The sequence below is a fragment of the Podarcis gaigeae genome (assembly GCF_964106915.1).
Source record: "Podarcis gaigeae genome assembly, chromosome: 7".
NCBI lineage: Eukaryota > Metazoa > Chordata > Lepidosauria > Squamata > Lacertidae > Podarcis > Podarcis gaigeae.
In genome coordinates, this window is record NC_139683.1 from 22,367,361 (window position 1) to 22,384,335 (window position 16,975).

The 16,975-nt window shown below is 38.0% G+C and overlaps 1 protein-coding gene across 29 annotated transcripts in view; it reads right to left on the reverse strand.

The window, feature by feature from the left end:
- RIMS2 (regulating synaptic membrane exocytosis 2) overlaps positions 1-16,975 on the reverse strand; it is a 348,435-nt gene that overhangs the window by 129,989 nt on the left and 201,471 nt on the right. For 19 of the 29 annotated variants that reach the window (XM_083748880.1, XM_083748877.1, XM_083748876.1 and 16 more), the window contains 3 exons: positions 12,039-12,107; positions 6,279-6,435; positions 3,295-3,411 (listed from right to left, as the gene is read on the reverse strand). In XM_083748880.1, coding sequence (XP_083605006.1) covers positions 3,295-3,411; positions 6,279-6,435; positions 12,039-12,107 — 343 coding nt within the window. Of the gene's footprint in view, positions 1-3,294; positions 3,412-6,278; positions 6,436-12,038; positions 12,108-14,899; positions 14,927-16,975 lie in introns of all 29 variants that reach the window. The other 10 variants (XM_083748886.1, XM_083748887.1, XM_083748869.1 and 7 more) reach the window with 2 other exon arrangements.

Below are 16,975 nucleotides of genomic sequence, written 5' to 3' on the forward strand. Positions count from 1 at the left end.
CAACAACCAAACAACCAAACATCTGGGAGCAGAGATATTTTAAACCTGGTATTGAAATGATGACAAAGTTGACACCAGCTGAGACTCCTTGGAAAGAGCATTCCACAATCAGGAGCCACAACAGAAAATGTCATCTGCCTAGTAGCAACCCTCTGCACCTCTCTCAAATGAGGCATCCTTGCCTCACCCCACCCCAGCTGAGCTCAGGGGGACAGGGGGATGGGGGGACAAATTTAAGAAGGTAAACTGCTCAAATTTTGCTCTCCTTAAGGAGAGCTTTTCCATGTCTCTTTTGCTCTATAAAGTGAGTCACCCCATTTTGTAGACAATTTGGGCAGCACCATTTAAGCAAATGGATCCTTTGAAAACTCTTTGGTGTGGTGCACTCATTAGAGTGCTCAATTTAGACTGGATACACCTGTCTTCAAATTCCCACTAAGCCACAAAGGTTACTGGTGTCAGCCTAAACTACCTGACATGGTTATTTTGAGGATAAAAGGTAGGGGGAGGCAAATACACCAAACTAAGCTCTTTGGAGAAAAGATAGTATAAAAAATAAACAGAGAAGCTGGCCGTTTCATCCTTCAGCTAATGCACTATTAAATGAGTTTTGGAACAATAAATATCTCAATGCAGAGGATATTTGTAAATACATTTTTAATGCACACTAGAGACTTTTCAAGCTTGATAACTTTTAGGAAAATATACTGTTTTAAATTATGGTGCTTTCAGGCTCATAAAACTATTTTGAGGTAATGATGACCATGAGAGTAAGTAACAATCTTTGAAAGTTAGTTTTGGGTGTCTAATGGCAGAACAACAGTACCATATATTCCAATCAAGTGCCAGATTATTGGGACAAAATGCTCTTTTTCTGTCTCTTTCTGGTGAACTGATTTTTGTTTTGCCCTTTCTTTCAGTGTCCTTGAAGAAAAAGGAAAGGGGTTGAAAAAGTCCCTGTTGACACACTTATCAGTATGTGCAGCACTGTGGCTGCATCAGTTATAAAGAAAGTCTGATACCAGGCTTGCAAAGAATACTCAAAACTATCTGTTTAACTTTGGTATATTTTGTTCTGATGGCCCCAGAGAATAAGCAGTAGAAGAACAAATAGGCAAGCTATTATAATTTACCGGGCCAACAACAGTGGCTTAAAGAGTATGCAGTTTCTGGTTCACATAATTCTGTCAAGCATCTGCCTGAAGTCGAGTTTTTAACTCAATTGTCTGCATACTCTTTCAGCGGCATGAGTTCATCCATTAAAAGATAGCATCTTACCTAATGCCACACCATCTATAAGTGATGGCTTAAAAGAGTATTTCGGTGCTCTAGGCCACAGCTTTTTAAATTGAAAAGAACAGCAGAACGTATCAGTTCTGGAATGTGTCTCTTATTTTGGAAATGATGCCTAGAATCTGCTACCCATAGTCTGCTATTTGTTATTTTAAGAATTATGTCTGTCTGTCTCCCTCTCTCTCTCTAACACATGTCAAAAAAGCCAAAGATTTAGCCAGCTTAAATTTGCCTGGTCCAGTTTAACGTGCTAGTGAATCAGGCATTTAGCATTCTAAATTTAAGCACAATGGAGGAATTTGTGTTTAGGAAATTTAATTAAAGCTAAACAGTTCAAAAGCACAATCCACTTCAAATTATACCATTTTAAGACTGAATTACTTCAATAGAGAAAGACACCTTAACTTTACCTCAAAATCAACTGTCATGCTGTTTAAATTCTTAGTTAGGATCCAAACAATCTTTTATGTTTTACTATGTTTTTATATGCACTGTAAGCCACCCAGAGTGGCTGGAGAAACCCAGCCAGATGGATGAGGTATAAGTAATAAAATTGTTGTTGTTGTTATCATTACGCCTGCACTAGAACATTTGCTGCATCCCTCTTTCCACACAATATCAGGTACCTTTAATAGGGAGTACTGTGGGATTTGGTAGATCAGAATTTTTTTTTGGGGGGGGGACTGGTATTTCAACTAGAAGAAAACAACTACAGAGCTCCTGTGAATGCATAGAAGCACTTCAGGAATTTGGATAAGGATTTTTTGAATCCCTGCCAGACAAGAACTTTCTATAAAACGTTAAAACTTGCTACTAGCTGTTTCTGTCATTTATAATTAGAAATTATAGTAAATGATTCGGGCAGTCTGAAATATTACTTTTTGTTTGAAAAACAGAATCAGAAAAATTGTTAATGATATTACTCTTTTTTTTTAAAAAAGCAACTTTAATTTTTGTACATGTAAGATTGTGGAAGATATACTGGTATCTTGTTAGGTAAGGTGTTAAAAATACCGAAGTGCAAGTATATTATGAAACTGGGGGAGGTAAACATTTCAAATTCAGTTTTCATTAACACAAGTTAATGAGGTGAAAAATGTCCTGTCTATTTTTTAAAATGAAAGCAAAAAATGCCTCAGGTAATGTTGCAGAGTAAGCAACATAAGCCAACTACAATCTCTGCTTCACTTCTATTTCATTAAAATTCCAAGATGTCAGTAGATCTCAGGTTGCTATAGAAAAGACTTCTCAAGCAACACTGTTTAAAAGGTACTAACAAAGTGTACTTCCCCATAAAACATATCCCCACCCTCCCCCAGCTCTATATATTAATCATGTGTCCAGCTAGAGCAGGCATCCCCAAACATGGCCTCCAGATGTTTTGGGGCTACAACTCCCATCATCCCTAGCTAACAGGACCAGTGGTCAGGGATGATGGGAAGTGTAGTCCCAAAACATCTGGAAGGCTGAGTTTGGGGGCGCCTGAGCTAGAGGTTTCTTTGAAGTTTTCATGGAAGCAGAGTTCTGACACTGGGAGCTGGTAAAGAGTGAACACCTTTTTAAAAAGCAAAACCCATCCATTTGTGCATGGAAGGGGTGTTTGCACAACAACCAAGTGTAGCATTATAATAATCAAACTGGGAAATCCTTGGATATTTCTACTCTCTACCAATACAATAAATAAATCCAAGTTTTCATTCTAACATGTGATTATTGTCAAAGGTAAAATAAAAGGCCCATAGAATTGATTAAATTATTTGGCTAAAATGTTCTTCTTGCATGCTTTCTTCAAGCTTTCCTGACCGGTAGATGCAAACTATGGGACTATTTATATGTAATACAGAATAATAATAGCAGGAAATAGCATTAGGCAAATTTAACTATTTCACTTTTGTAAAGTGGAGGTGCTGAGGCTTAAATATCAATCTGAATTGATTCTGTTTTGTCTAAAATGTATTATGATTGTTTCCATTGTTTACTCTTTTACATCTGAATATCTACCTCTCTCTGTCTGGGGAGTTGTGGTCATCCATTATTCGATGTCTATCCATTCGGTTCATGGTATTGTAATGTGCAGGAGTAGATCGGGTCCCTCGAGACCCCTGTTCCACATTCCTACTGAAGAAACAAAACCATCAATGTCATGAAGGCGGAAATGAGCAGTTCTCTTTAAAATGAGCCCTGTTAATGAAAATGTTAGCTGTAACCTTTAACATCCTTGACTCTGACAAAATCTGTTCAAAGCGGATATGATTGGTTGCCTATGCATACATCTTATATAAAAATTGGCATGTACTGCCTTCTCGCTGAGGGGAAAAAAATGAAGAAGAAAAAAATCAAACTCAAGGTAGGGGAGAGGTGGGAAATCTGCTCCAGGAATATTTTCACCCCCTCTGTCATGATCCACAAACAATTCACTGCAATATTTAATTTTACTGCACGTCACTTAGCCAATGCCATCTAAAAACAAAATGTGAAATCTACATAATTAACATTCCATTTCAGACAAAAGTGTGCAAATTGGAAGTATTTATGCAAAATAACCAACATTTGCCAACCAAACACTTATTAAACCTGAAAACCTGGAGACTTATTAGTTATTGTCCATTTCTTGACCATGGTTAAGGCAGGAAGGGAAGGAATGCGCAATCCTGTGGCTGGTTTCTGATCGCTTAGCCATCATTAAAAGTGCCAGTGTTGCATCTGCACCAGTACTAAGTGTATTATTTTATTTGAATTATACAAAATATGATTTAGATGTTTCCTTATGCTGGATATTTTTAAGAGGAGTACACAACACTCAGCTTTTCATATTATCTTTCTCTCCTTTAGCAATGACAGGTGGTTAAATGCCTGTCAGTTTAAACAATAACCACGGCCATCCCAAATTAAGGAAGCAATTTCTAAATACTCAGGGTACACACTGAGGAAGCATAAGAAAGAAACAGCCCTGTAGGCATCCAAGACATTCAGAATAGAGATAAGGAAAAGCTAAACTAAGTCATCTCATTGTCAGAAGGGGGAATTTCCAGGTTCACTATGGACCACAAATAAGGAACTCATGTCTGCTGCTACCTTTTGGTGTGGGAGTCTCCCACTAAAGCTCTGACCAGACTTGCTTAGCAATAACAAGGTGGTTGCATTATGTGTCTTCAGATCATGGCTGATTACTAAGAATGGCTTAAGCCTTGAGCAGAAGCAGTCCTGTAAATTTGGATACTTTGTCACTTTTTCCTGATACCCCCCATAACACTAGCATCCAGTTTGCCCATGTACAGGAAAAAATAAACTAACTCATTCAGATACTGTACTTCCTAATCTAACTAAATGTGGCTGTGGAATCTATGGTCAAAGAGGCAGGGTACAGAAGTCTCTCCATATATTGACTTAGCTGCTGTATCACAGAAAGTTTTAGAGGGAAAGTTTCACACAAAATTTGGGGTGGTTTTGCTTGGAACAATGAAGATAAGTTCAGATACCCAGAAGAGACTCTTCCATTTACATCCCATAGACAAATCTTTCAGGGTTTCCCAAACTTGGGTCTCCAGCTGTTTTTCGACTTCAACTCCCATCATCCCTAGCTAGCAGGTCCAATGGTGAGTGATGATGGGAATTGTAGTCCAAAAATAGCTAGACACACAAGTTTGGGAAACTCTGTTAATTATATGATATTTTTTTAAGGTGGTTTGGGACCTGAATTTGATTCAAAAGAAGGGCATAAGTAAGTCTAATAAATAATTAAGACTGCACTCTAGTTTCTTGTGTCTATTAACATTTAGTGTTGCTAGTATGATCTGCGGGGAATTAAGAATAAATTCTTTAACATACAAACATTACTTTCTGTTGAATGTGACTGAATGTGATTCTGTTGAATGTGATTTTGCAAGCTTCCAGTTGCTGATATATAATTACAAGTCTCAGTAATTTATGAGTAACTGACTATTTGTATCTTTCGCTATTTTTATTGTTAGGTAGAGAGAGAAAAAAAGTATCAGTTTCCATGTTGTGATAGATTGATTTATACTAATAAAAAATGGTTGTGATCATGGTCCTCAATAAAGAACTTATTTTCTAGCTTGTATGTTCAATGAACAGAAATCTTCCACCTTAACCATATCTAATATTCCATGACAGGCACAATGGATGCTAGGGTAGGTAAGGAAGTCTATCAAGATAACCAGCCACCGGTGGTTCTACAGGTTATTAATATTCCAACACAGGTTATTCTTTCCCAAATGAAATATTGCTATAAGCTTTCAAGAAAAGGTTACAATAATTTTATACATAACATAAAAAACTAGGCTTAAAAATGGATAAATAATAGAGGCTAATATCAATATGAAACTCCTAACTGCACCGTTGCTCTAAGCTGGAACAGACTGTCCTAAATCTATATTTTACATCAATGAGCTGAAGATTTTTACATAAACATAAGGCCTTTCTTTGCTGAACAGAATTCAAGTGACATTTTAAATGCTAATATTGCAAAAGTCAGACCATATCTAACAGTTGGGGGAAAATATTATTTCATCAGTTTCATCGGGATATGAACCCATATAGGCAGCATAGGATGGCAAATTAGTACAATACATAATCTGTATAAAGCTCAATAGTTACTACATCAGTTGCTAGCAAGGGTGTTTTCTTAGGAAAAAACACCACAGGGAGGTTTTTGTTTTGTTTTGTTTGAATTGAGGATATAAATGAAAGAGCGATCATTCTTGCTCTGAATGGAAAGAATTACACTGTATGACTAGTCATTTACAAAGATAAGTGACAAAACAAGAGGTAAATTATTAATAAGTCCATGACTATAAGCAAAAATATCTGTGTTACTACAGAAAAGCAATTGAATTTTCATTTTCTCTCACCCATTATCTTGAGTTTAAAGGAATAATTTTAGTATCTACATAATTTCATGTCATATTCAAACAAACAAACAAATAAACCAACAAACTCAAGCCTAAATCATTACAATAATTTACCTTTGTAGAGGAGGGACACTGGGAGACCATGATCTTGTCCTTCCTATACTGTCTCCACGGTGAGGGGACCCTGACCGAGAGCAGTGATTGGATGACATCACTTGTTCTGGCACTGATAGTGTTGAGCTTTGAAGATCTCGCCCATTATGTCGGTAATCTGGGAGCGGGAGGGAAGGTTGAGAGAGCTGAACTAACGGTACAGGTATGGGGACATTTCACTTTTTCTGTTTTGTTAGATTTGTACAGATGGCAGAAAAGTTGCACCCTGGAGAAAAGATGTCGTAATATATAACGCTGTCAAATTTTAAAAAATAATTACAGGTAGAATTTATACACCACTTTTCAAATTGCTCACAGTGCTTCACATGTGCTGCCAAAAGTAAAGACACTCATAAGGGCATAATGAAAGCCAAAGGGACATCTAGTTCAACACCCTGTTTCACACAGTGACCTACCAAGCACCTATGGGGAGCCCCAAAGCAGGACAAGGGTAATAGCACTCTCCTACTAATGTTCCCCAGTGAAAATATTCAGAGGTATGCTGCCTTTGTTCCTGGAATATCAGAAAAACGAGTAGCCGTTGATATTGTCCATTAATTTCTCTAAACCATTTTAACGACATCAGAGTTAGTGGCCATCATTACATCCTGTGGTAGAAAATTCCATAGTTTAACTATGTACTCTAAGAATAAATATTTCCCTTTGTCTGTCCTGAATCCCCCATCATTCAGGTTCATTGTATAACTCTGGATTCTAGTACTTTGAGAAAGGCAGAAAATCTTATCGCTATCCAACTTGTTTGCCCCATGCCCGTTACTTGCTCTTTTTCTAAACTAAACTAAACTAAACTAAACTAAACTAAACTAAACTAAAACTCTCTAAAATCTTTTTAGTTTTTCTTTTACTTTTTTTCTAAACTAAAAACTCTCAAAAGTTGTAAGAACTTGTTCTTGACCTTGCTTTTCCCAGCCTCCCTCCCATTCCTGCTCCTTGTGTGTCATAGCTTTTTAGTTTGTAAATCTGAGAGTGGCCACTCGGGAAGACTTTTTGGCTAAAGGGTAGGGTGTAAATGCCTTAAATAAGCAAGGAAATAAAATAACATTTCTTATAGAGGACTTGCTCCAGCCCCTTGATTCTGCACCTTTCCCAACTCCACAATATCCTTGTTGAGATGTAGCAATCTCCGTTTTACAAGTATGGTCATAATATAAACTCGTATAAAGGCATAACAATATTAGCAGTTTTATTTTTAAACCTTTTGATACGTTGCTCCCTAACTCGCCTTTTCACAGCTGCCGCTCACTGTGTTGATGTGTCAATTGTGCTATCCCCCATAATCCCAACGTCTCTTTCCTCATCAGTCACTGCCAGCTCAAACCCCATGTTTTGGGAATTTTTGCCCCAATATGCTTCTCTTTACACTTTCAATGAACTAAATTTGCTTTTTTTAATGCCTATTCACCAACTTTGCGAATATTCTTTTGGAGCTTTTCATAACCCCCTTTTGTTTTTATTACCCTGAATAATCTGGTACTGTCAGCAAATTTGGCAACCTCACTCCTCATCCCTAACTCCAGACCAAGCCCCAATTCAGATATTTGAGGGGTCCTGCTCTTTACACCATGTTCAAAGATTTTCCATAGCCCGGCATTCTTATTGGCTCTCATTTCAACTCCATGTCAAACTTTTCTTTAAAACAAACAAACAACCAAACAAAACCTTGTTCAGCCCACTGATGACTTTTGTCCTGTTTTCTTGAGCCACAGTGACTCCCAAAAATATTCCCTAATGGAATTTCTATATGCATCTCCTCCACTTTTGCCAACAACATGTGGCTTTGGTGCTTATGTTCTATCTGAGTTTTAAAATAATTTTCTCCTTTCCTCATTTTTAACTTTTCCGCAGGCTCCCTTTGCATATTTTGTCCCTTCCTTAGCCACCATGACTTAGGCCTACTGGTCCTATAATTTCCCTATTACACTTCCTCTTCCCCCATATAGTTCTGTAGTCCTCAGCATATTTAAACACAGTTCTTCCTGTCCCTATAATTCTGAGTGGTTTTAATCCCAACCAAACTTTCACTTTTTAAATAAAAGCTGGGCTGTTCATGAACACTGTACAGTACTGTTAAAAGTTTAATTAACTCTGCAGTTGAAATGCCACTGAACATTCCATGACATCACAGAATTACCGCTAAGATGGGTGGCAAGATGACATATTCCTAGCCCCATACATCAGCCTTTGCCAACAGAGATTGTTCCAATAAACAGTATTGTCTCACTTATTTTGAATCATTTAATTTCCTGTACATCAATATCCACTATGACAATTAAACTAAACATTCAATAGTCAACATAAAAAATATGGGGGGGGATTCATGGAGGTTACAGTAAAGTATGAATTCAAATTTTCATTTATCAGGTTTAAAATAAAGTGATCCCTCACTTGGAAAATACTAATTTGTGGTATGTTACAGCTAATATGCTCATAATGCATTTTCACTCGTTCCATGGGAGAGCCCATTAGCGCTGCTAACACTTAGTATCTTAATTAAAAATCTGGAAGGCGGGGGGAGGTTGAAAATATGCCCATTCAATGTGCTGATTATATTATACAGGGAGCTATTACAGAGACAAGGGAAGACAGAAAAACCATGAGACAGCCTTAAGAGAGCTTCAGCCTGTAAAAATGCAACTTGATACATCTAAGGCATAAGAATCAGCAAAATTATTTGCAGGGCAGTAACCATATCCATTACCTTTAGCAGAAGGAACAGATTTACAGCAGTTACTAAATTTATAGGTTCTCAGTAGCTGTTAAGAATTGATTTTGGAAACTGCCAGTCCAATGATACATTACAAACAAAAGCGCTTTAGGTGGGGGCAATTTGGAGCAGAAAAGTAGCAGGAAATACTGCTTCCCTGTTCCATATTGCCTCACTCAAGCCACTTCTCCTGCCATGGGATTGCAAACTGGAAATATAGCTTTGAAGAGTGATTTGGAGTAGAGAAGCATCAGTCAGGCAAAGAGTCAAGCACTGTCTCTCCCTGCCACATGTAATTCTGCAAACCTGTCTCGGCCCCAAATGCTTCTGCTAAATCTGGGTATTCTAATGTGAGGTGGGTAAGGATCTGACACAGCAGTGGTGAATTAACATGGAAATAGCCCAGCAGACAAGCACTCACTTGTATAAGGTGCAATCTGGTGAAGCAATTGTTTCCTGCATAGCAAAAAATCCTGAACTATATTCCAACATTTTAAAGTAGACATGGGGGGGGAGAGAAAGAAAACATTTCAAAGCTCTATTATTATCTTGTTCACCTCCTTCTTTCACGTTTAATTTATGGCACTCCAAGGAAGAACTACAGAGTCTCATCAACCATTTTGTACAGGCATGGGCTCCGTGCATCAGCATTGGTGATCATATGCTTGAGATGGTAGACAATTTTGGTTATGGGTTCCACCATAACCAGCAACCTCTTTATCGACACTGAACTGGACAATCATATTGGCAAGGCAGCCACGATAATGGCTCGTCTCTCCAAAAGAGTATGGGAGAATGTGATGCTAATAACCAATACCAAGATGAAGGTCTACAAGGCTTACATGTTGAGCACACTGCTTTATTGAAGTGAGTCATGGACAACTTAAACCTGCCAGGAAGAACACCTCAATTCCTTCCATGTGTGCTGCGTCAAGATGATTTGCAGGACAGAGCCCCAAACAAAGATGTGCTGTCCCAATCCCACTTTCCCAGCATGTTCACACTCCTGTCTCAGTGATGTCTATGCTGGCTTGGTCATATTCACAGAATGGAAGATGGCAGGATCCCCAAGGACATGCTCTATGGGGAATGATCAATGATCATGGCCAATGATCACAAATAAGGGAGCTGGAGTCTCCAACAACATTTGGAGAACACAATATTGCCTACCCTTGCCTTTTGGCATGTGCCACCACTCTAGAAGTCAATCCATCACTTTTAAACTTCCCCTTTTCACATAGCATAGGCCTTTAAATCTCCCCCACCCCCTAAATTACTCCCTTGAGGAATCCCAACAATAATTGGGAGTACAGTGAGAAGGGGTATTTATCTCACTTCACCCCATGGCATGTTGTCAGAACCACACCCTGGGCTCAGCTGCAGCCTCTTAGAGGTTTCTGCAAAGAGTCCTCCTCATGAGGAGGGCTGCTCCTGAATAGTCCTTTACTCACTAGGAGTCCCCTTCTGCAACAAAACACTCCTGACTGTGAGGGTGTCAGTCTGCCTCTTGAAGCTCCGCCATTCCCAGGGCTTGTTCTGTCTCTGCTTCAGATGCTGAGGTCCCTCTCTGTAGAGAGGGATTCTTGCCAGTTTCCCTTGAGAGTCCTGGCTCGTCCTCAATTGCTGTTCTGGGCTATTCCTAGGTATCTGGGGGCTCCAAACATTTCGCCAGATCATTCTTGGAGGAGGAGTCATCTGGTGAGGGCATGGCAGACTACCCACCCATCTACAGAAGGCTATTTAGATTCCAGAGGTCTGGAAGCAAGCTGAGAAATTCCAGCACAGAAAGAAGGAACAATGAGGAAACAAATGTTTGTCAGCATCTCTACAAAGAAACTATTTTCAAAGTGCTCTCCTGGCACAAAGACTATTGAATTGAATGTGGTTTGCACTGACAGAATATTTCTTTATGTAATATTTGCTAAGAAATACAAACTAGATGGGTACAAACTAGATGGGTTTTTCAAACAAATAAAGTATAAAAAAATTAACACATGCCAATCAGTACTGTATAAAATCCCTCATCCTAAACATCCTAAACTATTTCCTAGAAGAGCTCTCACCTCTAAGCTTTCATGAGTATTTTCTTCTGAGCTGTTATCTTCTGGACTGAATGTCATACACACATTTCCTCCTTATGGATGATAATGCATATCAAAATATGGCACAGCTATTTGACACTAACAGGGTAAAAGCTGTCCAGTTTCCCATTTCATGGCAATATGCTACTTTTAGTGAGAATGAATTGCAGATATGGTCACTGTACTACATGAACCCAATTTGAGACTGATTCTGGAACTAGCACTCTGTTTTATGACAAAAAGGAACGATGAATAGGTACTTCCCATTCTTTTAACATGATGATTTAGAGACCATTTGTGCAGTGTGCCTAGGTCCTATAAACTGATCTGCTTTAAACATGCTACTAAAATCCAAAATGGATGTAACATCTGCTTACTAAATATGCTCAAAAGGAACTGCTAACAATAAAATGTTCTTTTGCCAAATACCTATATCTCTCTATGATGTACTTAACAAAGCTCAGGCAAAAGTGAAGCTAACAAAATCCCAATAGGGGATGACAGCAGTTATGATGAGCTGCCTACAACCACTGTGGATAGCATATTTAGTTTGTAGCTGTACTTGCTGTTGGGGCTCCTGCATAAGATAGCAGAGTTGTGCCTTCCTATATTTCAAAGTGTTAAACTATTTACATGCCAGAAGAGTAGAGGAGGGGGAGGGGACAGAAAAAGCACCTTGAAGTAAAACATACCATGTAATACCTACACTCCTTAGAAGGAATTAACATTTCTGCCTGTTCAACACTTCTGTTGGGATTCCAGATCCCACTGGCATGCCAAGTTACCTCATGGCATGTCTAAACAAGCAGGAAGGTTTTTAATTAAAACACAACAATGAAAGAGTAAGTCAATCAACTTATATGACAAATTATAAATATAAACTTTTTCAGTGTTAAAATCTTGTAAATTTGTTACCTGACACTACTCCTATTCCATCATCACAATCATAGTCTGAGACTTCACTATCACTTATTCGTTTGGACCCTGCCAAAAGAAAGAGAGGATCATAGGATTAATTATAGCCGTTCTATTAAATGAGTACTACATTTATTAAGGCTTGCTGATCATTGTTAACAAGGCTCAATAGCTTTCCATGTATGCTTTTGTCTCCTATAAAACAAATTATAGCTGTGAAAAGCAGAGAAAAGCAGTATTTTATATGTTAATGGAGTGATCACAATACTTACCAAAATAACTAGAGCTTCATCAGCAAAAGCTGGCCCAAAGTCTATTATTAGACCTTAACAGTAGGTCACGTAAGAAAAAATTGAGACTCTGGTTTGATTTTAAATATGCTTACCCACTTCTCGGTTTCTTACACAACAGCAGGCAGATATTGTTCAACAGTTTACAACTTCATTTAACCTATTTGTCAACAATAAAATAATCCTATTGGACAGGAGGGGTCACTTTAGTCCTCAATGAGTATACAAATAAGATATGAAAGGACTAAATCATAGAGCTGAACAAGCTAGTAAAGATAGTCAAACTGATGATATTGAACTTGTATATTTTATATACAGTAGAGACGTTTATCTCCCTCAGCTGTTGGTTATTTTCTAAATATAGTGAAATTAAGCAACAGGTAGCACAGAATAAGCTCCTCTGCTTCTTCCATTTTTGCAAGGAGCAAGGGTACTGTTATTCACTGTACACTGAAACACAACATGACCTCAATAAACATGTCCTTCCACTTAAATACCTTGCCTTTGTTTTGACAGCACAACTGTTCTGTATTCAGTGTACAAATAGAGCTCAATACTTTGGGTATAACATAAAAGCTATTGGAAATGGAAAACACAAAGAACGGGCAACCAATTTTATATGATTGATATTCTGAGGCTGAATTCATGAACTGAACGTGCTGCATTTGAATTGGTATGTAACTCAGCTGATGAATTATACAACATGCTATAGGATCCACATTAAGAATAAGAAATACTTAAGCATTCATGGAGCAGAAACAAGAGCTAAAATATCTGAAGAACGAACATCCTACTTATAATTTCTCAAAGCACAAAAGGAAGACAGACTACAGAACCAGCATTCTACAGTTATTTGTACTAATTTTAAAGCAACCCTTTTGTAAGCCCCTAAAAAGAAAAGAAAATTAATGGCTAGCAAAAGCAAACAAAATCAAAACAATTTGATTTTCTTCTGTGACTAAAGATAAAAGTAGCAAATGCAATGTAGTCTGTCATTAGCAAGACTTTTGGATTGGTTTTACCTCAAAGTTTGAGCTAGAGAACACTGACCGAAAGATCTTGGCATCAAATTAGTGGTATCAAATTACTGGTATCAGCTTGTAGAAATTGAACACTAAAATACTATGAATGGATGGTGCAATTGAGAAACCATATAAACTCAAGTCTCAGAAGTATTATTGCTGGGCCTTATTGTTGTTCAACATTGTTAATGAGTTGCATTAACGGAGAGTTTGCACATAAAGTGTGCACATGGCACAGAGTTGGAAAAGACGACAACTATTTTTAAAAGTAGACTTAAGATCCACTAAATGTAAACGGAAAACCTAGCTGTAAAGGAAAAGGATAAGATCCAACATAATGTTAGCACAAGCTTGAAAGTTGACATCATTGTGCAAGCAGTAGCACACCAACTTATCTCTCACTAAGAAGAAGAAGAATAGTGTTTGCACAACATGATTTGCAAGCATCAAAAACCCATTAGAATTGGCTCTTGTGCTATGCTAACAAGGTTCTGATGAACAGACTAGCTGTTGTGTGAGTGGACTGCGACAATTGTATTTTTGACATTGTCAGTGCCAAATAAAAAATGAGAATAGTGATTTTTAGAAGAAAAATACTGATTAACCAGTCATGAATCAACTTTTATGCAAAGGATCTGGGCTGTTTATGAAAGAATATTGCTAAAAATTAATGATACCAGCTGCTGTACAAGATTCAACCTGTTTCATTTTTGTACTATTTGCCTTATGACAACTTATGCAGTAAGTTTTGCTTACCATGAGGATTTGTGAAGGAAGATATTCTAGGGGACAAACCCTTCTCTCTCTCACCCTTCAGTGGGCAAGAAACAAATAAAGCTGAGAAAAGCTGAGAAATGCTCTGTACTCCCATCGCTTAGCAGCCTGCCCATCCCACCTTATTTCTCTTGGTAGGGTCAGCCTTTTGTTGTGGTGGTGGTGGTACTTTTAAAAGGAACCATGGATGCATTACCTTTGTCAATTATGTGAATTAAACCTGGTTATGGTATTCCAGTTTTGTTCTAACCAATATAATACAATATCACATTTCTTGTGAATTCCAAAATACTGAAGTTATTTTTTCGCTTTTACTTCAGCACTTCATTGTCAAAACCTTTTAATATGGGATGGCATTCAACCAGATTTTGCTCAGAGTAGACCCATTGAAATTAATGGATATCAGTAAGTTGGGTCCATTAATTTCAGCAGGTCTGCTCTAAGTAAAACATAGTTGAATATCACTGATGGCTGTCTCACCTCACAAACTGTATACCAGATTCAACAAATCTACTAATATTATTATACTGTATACACCTTCACATGGCGACAAAACAAATAAACAGTCCAGAAAAACATTGGATTTTTTCAGCAAATGCTTATAATACTAAGCAACTAAAATTAGAAATAACGCAAGGGCAAGGGCCTATCTCTGAAAAGCAGAATAAGAAACCCACAGCAGTTGAACTGGTGCACAACAAGCAGCAGAAGCATTTTATCAACAAAATAAATGGTGTATATGAAGCAAGCAATACACAGCATGCTCATAATTTACCTGAATTATATGAATAAATGCCTTTATCTGGAAAAAATGTTAAAATGAAGTGATATCAGAAACAAATACATGAGGACTTGACATGCAACAGGCATGTGTATCATCTGGCAACTTAGTTTTGGATAACAGTTTTATGTGGAACAGCTAGTTAAATCTTTACACTACAATCCTATGCATGTTTTTCTTAGATTGAAATCTCACTGTGTTCAATGGGGCTTACACTGCATTAAGTGTATTTAGAACTGCAGCCTAAGAGTGAGTTTGTTTTTTAAATCCATACAAACCAGAAAACGATAGTTCCTGCAAACTGAACCACAAATGCTATTCCGGCAACTATTATGATATTATTTTCAACATATTATAACAAACAATGTAATCCTATCCTCAAGCTACACCACCAAGCAGGGTCAGGGTTGGTGAGGTGGGCCCCCGCCAGGAGCGCAGGCGATGGGGGGGCGGTGGCGCAAAATCGGCTACAAAATATGTCCATAAATATAAATATTGATTATTGCCTCATAAGAAATGGTTTTAAATAGGGGGTGAATTGAATGGGGGGGTTGCAGGAGAGGTGGAAAGAAGAGCTAATTTGTCTGTGGCTAGGGGGCACAATCTGGGCGTTTCTGCCAGGGGCGCAAGATCACCTAGCTACGGTTCTGATCTTATGACACCAAAAACACATCAAGATCAGTCCTGGGCAAGTCCCCCTGGAGAGGACGTGACAAAGTTAGGATCTTACAACTGAAAGGACTCTACTTCCAATCAATACCCGCCTTATCTCTGAAGGCAGGAGGAACCTAAGAAGGCCCTTGTTGTTTTGAAAGTTTATACTGGAGCAGGCAGGCCTCAAGGTACTCAATCTCAAGACATCTAGCACTTTGAAGATGAAGTCCAACACTTTGAATCATTCTTAGAAATGAGCTGAAAATCAATGAAGCAGCCTACAGAAATGCTTGTAATGTTTTCCATAGGCCTGGTCCCAACCAGCAATCTATTTAAAGCAACTGAAGTTTTCTAACAGGGCTGTCCCACATGAATTTTCTTTGCAATAAGCTACCCCTGTTACTTTCTAGGAGTCATATAGCTGTCACAGGAATAGGACCCTTAAAAGAACAGAAAGGTTGCAAAGCCTTTAGATATGTTGATTTCAGACTCCATTCCCCAGCTGACATAGTTCATTAAAATCTGTGGACATCTGTCTCTGCTTCTTTGACCATGAGCAGAGAGGGGGCTTCCCCTTTCCCTTTTCATCCCACCTATCTTCACAGTTTTGTTTTAACTTTAACAGCCCTTTAACATTCTTTCTGATTTACTGTTCAAATCCTATGTATATGCTGTGCATGTTTTCTCAAAAGTTCCCCAAATTCAATGTGATTTCCTCCCAAATAAGTGTGCATAGGATTGCAGCCTCAAATAACTTATCCGTGCATTACAATACAAATTATAGTCATAAACCTGCGAAGAAACCATTCAAACATGCAAATTAACAAAACATGCCCAAAACACCAATTTCATATAAGAGAAAAAATATGTGGACATATGAAGAAGAAATAATGTATATCATTCTTTTGCTTTGGCCAAAGATCTAGCTAGTTTAGCATTCTGTTTCCAACAGTCGTCAGCCAGATGTTTCGAGGAAACTTACATGCAACATCCCTTCCAACTCTACAATTCTATGATTTCATATGAAACCCTCCCCAGTTTGTTGCAAGCAACTGCTATTTTGTTGCTGCTGCCTTGTAACATGGGGTTCCATCTCAATACCATGTCTAATACTTTAGCACTTCCAACATTTTGAAACTACCTATCCACTGAGGTGCATCTCATCTCAAAATTATACTTTTAGGAGGAAGATGTGCCCTGTTCATCAGGCTTTGGGAGGTGAAGTATAACCTGTCTCAGGTTAGTTTTGTACTGAACTCCTTGAAGTTGCAAGTTTTCTTGTTGTTTTTTAGGGTTTTTTGGCCTTTTCTACACATGCAACACAATGATGTAGTCAATGAACTGTAAAGTCCTGAGATGGTAGAATAGAACATATCAAATATGCAGGTGACGGTCACATTTTATTGGTCCCCATGT